This window comes from Nannospalax galili, unplaced genomic scaffold, assembly GCF_000622305.1.
Source record: "Nannospalax galili isolate Female #2095 unplaced genomic scaffold, S.galili_v1.0 scaffold591, whole genome shotgun sequence".
NCBI lineage: Eukaryota > Metazoa > Chordata > Mammalia > Rodentia > Spalacidae > Nannospalax > Nannospalax galili.
Window position 1 is genome coordinate 5198857 of NW_008330926.1, and position 7185 is coordinate 5206041.

Consider the following 7185-nt stretch of genomic DNA (forward strand, 5'->3'; position numbering starts at 1 on the left):
GAAAGTGGATTTGGTTGACATCACAGGGAGTTCGTATTTTATACTAAGAATGAATAATCAGTTCATTTCTGTCTGTAAAAGCAGAAAAGGTTTCTGGACCTGTGGGGCACTGAAATGACCCTCTACTTGAGCCCTTGGTCCCATGTTGAGAATCTCCACTACTGTAAACAAAGGCAGAACTGGGGCACTGGGCAGAGGCCCTGGAGTCTGACAGGTCTGACTAGGAGGGGCAGTGTCTGTCACTACTCATTTGGGAATTTTGGGAATGTGACTTAAATTATTAGACATGGTCGCACAGGTGAGTTTGAGTCTTATTAAAATGTCTGGAGAGTTCTCACACAACACTTGGACCACAGCATCTGACAGAAAGTGATAACAGCTGGTCATCATCCTCATTCATTTTAGAGGAGAGATTAACTGAACATTCCTCGGTGCTCTTAGAAGAAGTCTATGACTTTTCACACCTTTGATTGCCCAGAAGCGCAGAGGATGAAGCCCAAACCTACCCCAACCTGTCATTCAGTGTCTCTGAGTCTGAGTATTCTCTTCAATAAAAAAAAAATTGTGTTCAGGATATTTGTCTTATGGGGATTTTGTAAGGGCTAAATACAAATCTGTAGTATAGAAATGAAATTATGTATGTAGAGTTCATTTTTACTGGTCCTGAAGGACTTTAGAAATTGTCCACTGTGGAAGGCTTAAGATCAGCCAGAACTACTGCAAGAGACCAGTAGTTCCTGGGATTGTAGAAAGTGACTGTGGAGCAGACTGGCTAGACATGACAATTACCTTCTTTACAAGTATGGAGCCCCTGAGGTGTGCAGGTGACCCTTAGAAGTCTGAGCTGAGTGTTGGCCCTTAGGAGGCACATGGTGGGCAAGGGGCCAGACAGGGTGCCATGAAGTCCTGGATGCTCCTTTTTCAGAGTGGACACAGTACGCTAAGTGTCAGTGTCCTCTGGCTGTTGCTGTCCTGGGACCCTGTGAAGATGCTGGCCTGCCTTCTCGTCTTCTCTGCCCTGGGTTTCCCAGCATGGGGTAAGTTTTCTTTCCTCTTATCATAAGTGGTTTTGTTGAATGACAAGCCGTTGTCCTTAACTTGAGTAACAGAAATCCTCTCCCTTTGCTAGAGGACAGTATAGCTTTGTCATTCAGTGCACATCACTGGAGGTGACCAGTCTCCATTCAAATCAGTGTCCTGCCAGTTGCTGTGGTCCTGGGCAAGTTATTACTTGAGTCTTATCTGCTTTCATGAAATCAGCCATTTAAAAAAAATGTTTTTGAGGATTAAATTAGATACTATATTACTTTTCTCATTGCTGTGACAAAACACCTGATAAAAACAACTTAAGTAAAGAAGGGTTTGCTTCAGCTCATAGCTACAGAGTGCAGCCCATCATGGTAAGGAAGAAACGATGGCAGGAGCTCTTGGTGTTTGGTTACCTCTTCTTTACAGTCATGATGGAGACCAGTGGATGCTGGTGCTCAGCTAGCTTTCTGTTTTATTTGTTTATTTATTTATTTTTGTCTTTTTTGAGACAGGGTCTCCTGTAGCCCCAGCTGTCCTGGAACTCACTACGTAGACCACACTGGCCTCGAACTCACAAAGGTCCGCCTGCCTCTGCCTCCCAAGTGTTGGGACTACAGGTGTGTGCTACCATGCCCGGCAGCTTTCTGTTTTTAATGCAGTCTGGTACCCCTAGTTCATGGAATGTACAGATCAAAGTTAAGGTGGTTCTCTCCACCTTAATTAATCTAATTTAGATAGTCCCTCACAGACATACCCAGAGACTTGCCTGCTCAGTGATTCTAAATCTAATTCAGTCGACAATATATAAAGATTAACCGTCACTGATGCCAAATGTAAGACATTTAGCACAGTGTTCAAATAACACATTCTAGGTGCTGGGCTGGAGAGATGGCTCAGCGGTTAAGAGCACTGACTGCTCTTGCAGAGGACCCAGGTTTGATTCCCAGCACCCACATGGCGGCTACGAACCATCCTTAACTCTAGTCCGTTCCAGGGGAATCTGAAGCCCTCTTCTGACCTCCGTGGCATTGCACAACATGGGTACACTCACATACATGCAGGCAATACACTCATCCACACAAAATAAAAATAATAAAATATTAAAAAAACAAAAGAAAATGAATTCTAGGTGCTTTGCAGCTGTGGTTTAACTGTCTCACCATACCATCATCACAGGGGTTTGCATTTACAGATAAACACTGGTTCCTTCAGAGCAGGGATGCCTATACAGCATTACAATCTATTTTATCATTTCATAAAGTGGTTAAACACATAGCAAATGTTATGTGAATTCTGCTGAGTTAAAATTGACTTAAGTTTGATAATACTTAAATACTGGACATGTTTTCATGTTGTCTGACACACAGTTACTGTTTGGAGACTATAAGGTAGCCTTCTGTCCGTTAGCCAGCTATGTTAATGAGATTACTCGCAGCTAGTGTTGGAGAAACTCGCTGTTCAAGGAACACACAGTTTCACCTTTCGTTTGTGTTTGTGAGTGGTGATTCTGAGGCCTGGTGGGGAAGTAAGTTGCCCAAGTGAGGCAGTGAGTTGGGATTTGCTCCCACCCCACTTGCCCAGTTCTGCTCTGTGCCTGTCAAGCCCTCTTGCCATTGGCTCTGCACTGAGGCTGTTCTTTGGCTTTGAGGGACCTGTGAATTTTAGGGCTGGAGAGATGGCTCAGTGGTTAAGAGAGACCTGTGAATTTTATTGTCTCAGCCTCCCACATCTGCCCCAATGAGGCCTTCAAGCATACCCACCCTCACTCAGTCTGCCCTCTAGGATCACTACAGTCTCCCCTGCTTCCTGGTCTGAACAATGTTGTTTTTCCTGGGTTTCCTGCATACCAAGTAATAGATCCATGGGTATATGTACACTGATAGTGCCACATACTGAGATGGTTGATATCATGCTAAGTAAGCTCTGAATAGATATATTAAACACTCACAGGTGCTACAAAAGCTTTTGAGAGAGAACATTATGGATCATCGTGACTGTCCTCATAAACCACATATTTTAGAGCGAGTTTGATAAGGATCGTGCTCTGTAGGTCCTGGTCCTTGTTCTCCTTGTTACTCAGGCCCCTCTCCTGAAGAGGCAGATAGGTTTTCAGTGTCAGCATCTCTCCTATCGCCCAGCACACTTCAGTCCCAGTGTCAGGGACACGTATTTGCTTTTGATGTCAAAGAAAAACAGTTGAAATCCCACAAACTTGGTGGTTACCCTTAGTGACTCTGTCATATAGACAGAGGAACTGTCTGGGTGGTTATTGAGCTCAAAGTGGACTCTGGAGATGAGAAGGAAAGCTGGGGGTGGTGAAGCTTCCTCCAGGTCTTCCATGCCTTCCAGAGCCTTGGGGAGCATCTGTTAACATGCCAATCTGTGTTTTCTTACACAGGCATTCCTACCATAATTTCCCGAAAGGAGTGGGGTGCAAGTCCACTGACCTGCAGGACCCTACTTAGCCCACCTGTGTCCTACCTCATGATGGAGCAGCTTGCCACGATGGAGTGCCAAGATCAGACCACCTGCAGTCAGACAGTGCGAGTCCTACAGTCCCATTCTGTTCACAACAAAGGCTGGTGTGATGTGGCCTTCAAGTAAGAGGCTGGTCAGGTCTCCAAATCCCACACTGTGTTACCCCTTGTAGCAGTCTTATCTCCCTTTGGTTTCTCCATTTTCTGGGCTTCAGTTACATCTTTTAGGATGAAAAAATGTATTAGAAAAAGAATTCAAACAAAATTCAACCTGAACCATTTGCTCAAGTGGTCTTTGACACTGGGCGCTCCTGAAAAGAAGTCCGGGTTATGGAACAATTGCAGCCTCCTCCGGGAGCCTTTCATCCGTCTTCCCCAGTAACACTCCCACCCTCATTAGAAGCAGCGGGAAGAGACAGGAGCATCTTTACCCCCAGGTGAGAATGCCACAGTCTATGGAAACCAAAGAATTTGTTTAAAGTGAAAATAGCAAGGAAGCAAGGCTTCAGAATTGTGTTGAGACTGCATGTTAGTCCCGCCCAATCTCCTTTCCTACTCATGAAGTGTTTTCTCACTTACTGACCTGGTGACTCACAGGGAGGTGAGTGGGCATGGGGAATAATGTGGAGGAGAGCCCATGTTAAAATGAGTGTGAGGCATGAAAGATTCTTACATTGTGCCCTGAGAATCTACTTTGAGGATTGTATTGGAGACCCAAAGTCTTTTCTCATGTAGCTCAGGAATGAGGAGATTCATAAACACATGGAGAGAAAGAGTAAAGGGGGGTTTCCCACACAAAATTCTTAAGACTGACAGAAATAACTTCTGAATTATCCATTTTAGAAAGGATAATCTGTGCTCTTTTATATTTTTAGTTTTAGACACAAATAAGTAAGAGCAACTGGAAAGTCTGGTTGTAGCTACCTGTGTCCCTAGGTTGGCAGACATTCCTGGTGGATATTGCAGTCTGTCTGCCTGGCCCTTCACCGGTATCCCCCGAACCCCATGGCTTCCATTGCAGTTTTGCCCACTTCAGTCATGATATTTCTAAGTGATTTCAACCACAGTGCCTCTAAAAATCAGGTTTATGCAGTGACAACTTAATAATCCTGCTACAATGCAGTTGACTATAGCCATAAAGGGTGTTCACACTGGACTCGTCAAAGGCTACTGCAGAAGCAAGAGCAACCTGTTGAAAATACCAGCAGAAAGCCAGAAAAGAATGTTCTTTCTGTGTTCAGTTTGCTGTGGGAATTCTTGATCTAGTAAAGAGCTAAATAGAGCAAGTTATGGAAACATCAATTCCCAAGATGGACTGGAAGGTAGAAGTCCCATTATGAAGGGGCTGAGATAAAGGGGGTAGAATCAAAGGATATACACTGGATTTAAAAATAAACCGAATAAAAGGGAAAAATTTAAACAAATTTCTGTGACAAAGAAAAATTTACAAGAATTCCTGTGGCATCAGTTTAAAGACTCTCTTGAGTTTCAGTTAGTTGTTTTAAGGATCACTCCAGGGGCTTGGTCCTGTAACTTGAAAACACAATGAATTAGGCTGGGTATAGTGGTCCATACCTGGGAGGCTGGAGGAGGGGGACTACTGTGAACTCAAGGCCAGCTCCAGCTATATAGTGAGTTCTAGGCCAGCCTTGGCAACAGAGCGAGACCCTGTTTCAACCCTTGACCCCCCAAGCAACAAAAAAAAACATGATGAATTAACCATCATGCCTTTGAAAAGATTGAACTAATGTCCTCAGGTTCTTGATAGTCATGCATTCAAGTTTCACTTTGAACCAAGCCAAATGAATATTTTCTAAAGCGAGAATCTAGGAAACAAAAAAAAGTGAAGTAAAATTTTATTTTTCTTAGAGGTCTAAAAGTGTTTTGCTCACCCCATTATTATGTTAGCAAAACATGATATTATGTTAGTAAAACGTGGTACTTAATTTATGAGCCTCCAGAACCCTGTTTACTTTTTAAGGATACCATGTAATTTACCATTAAATCTGTTATTTCTTGCTTGGCAGCTTCCTGGTTGGGGATGATGGCAGGGTGTACGAAGGTGTCGGCTGGCTTGTCCAAGGCTTGCACACTCAAGGCTACAATAACGTTTCCCTGGGCATTGCCTTCTTTGGAAATAAGATAGGTAAAGCCTGTTTCCTGATGATCCAAAGAGTGGCCTATGCTCTTCCTCCACCTCCTCATCTCCACACTCCTGTCTTTTCAGCCTACACCATATTTCTCTGATAATCACTGTCTCAGAAGCCCTTTCCTTTGTTGGAGTCCATGATATTCAGTTTTTCCTGTTACCAGTGGCCCTGTCACCACGAACACTGACTGAGTGCCCAGTTTGGCCACAGGAATCTGAAGGTGCCCGACACAGATGCTCTGACTGCCAGAGGCAGAATACCACACACAGTTTCTTTTTCTGTTCCCTTTTATTAGTAGAAACAATCAAGAAGCCAGTGGGCAAAGCAAGAGGTCATGTGCAGGCTTCTCACCTCCAGCAGATCAAGCAGAGCTGGGCAGGGAGGGATGGAATTGAAAGCTAATAGGTAAGATAAGTGGTGCCTGCCAGTCTCCTCAGTTCAACACTGAGAACAGTATTGGCACTTATCACATGGGCTCTGGGAGAATTATATGGGTTAATAGATACAAAGAGCATATGACGTGTGTGATCCTGGCGGGTAATCAGTAAGCTCTGTCTCCCTTTTCCCCAGGTTAGGGCATATCTGACTTACTCAAGTCAGTCTTCCTCTCCATGCATCTTTTACCTCCTCCTCACTCTTTTGTCTAGAGATGGAGCAATAGTCTCAGTTTAACTAACACCTGAATAAAGTCCCTAGTTGTGGCTATTTAGGGTTCTGTGGCTGCTTAGGGCCTTTGTCCTGGCTGAGACACCTGTCTCCTCTCTTCCTATCTACCTGCCGCTCAGGCCAGATGCTATTCTGCCTCCCGCCCCCGACCGGTGTCCAGCCCAGGCTGTCGTTCCTGACTGACAGTTCTGGCTCCATGTCATTCTCTTTAAGGCAGCAGTCCCAGTCCTGCCGCTCTCTCGGCTGCAGAGGGCCTGATCGTCTATGCCATCCAGAATGGCTACCTGTCCCCCAGGTACTTTCGGCCACTTCTCTTGAAAGAAGAGACCTGCTTGATTCCTCAAAATTCAGAGATTCCTCAGAAAGGTAAAGACTCTCAACCCCAGATCACCTATCTCTGCACCATCTTCTATTTGGGAATGTCCTTTCTGTTAGGCTCTCAGGTGCTTCTTGGATGGAGAGTATCTCATGCCTGCTGTAATTTTGAAATCTGGAAATCTCTCTCTCTCTCTCTCTCTCTCTCTCTCTCTCTCCTCTCTCTCTCAGCACTGGGGATCAAACAAGGGTTTGAACATACTAGACAAGTACTTGACACGCCCCTCAAAATGTAGAAACCAGGACTTGCCACATGGCTGGCCACAGTGTTGACAAAAACCTGTATTTACAGGTTATGCTGATGTAAGAATGATTATTCTACAAAACAGTAATGAAAATGATGCTCTAGTTTAGAAAGAATAAGCAGCAAGTTTAAACCTGTATAATTACTAAGCATTTTAATTTTATTTTTAAAAATATTTTATTATTTTTATGTATATGAGTGCATTGCCTGCATGTAGGTAAGTGCACCCGTGTCATGCAATGCC

The 7185-nt window shown here is 44.2% G+C and overlaps 1 protein-coding gene across 1 annotated transcript in view; it reads left to right on the forward strand.

Moving 5' to 3' along the window:
• Positions 1 to 286: 286 nt before the first annotated feature.
• The window catches only part of LOC103752234 (peptidoglycan recognition protein 3), an 11752-nt gene continuing 4853 nt past the window's right edge, over positions 287 to 7185 (forward strand). Inside the window, exons 1-5 of the mRNA XM_008855969.2 lie at positions 287 to 298; positions 926 to 1037; positions 3428 to 3629; positions 5534 to 5652; positions 6536 to 6688. Coding sequence (XP_008854191.1) covers positions 287 to 298; positions 926 to 1037; positions 3428 to 3629; positions 5534 to 5652; positions 6536 to 6688 — 598 coding nt within the window. The remainder of the gene's footprint in view (positions 299 to 925; positions 1038 to 3427; positions 3630 to 5533; positions 5653 to 6535; positions 6689 to 7185) is intronic.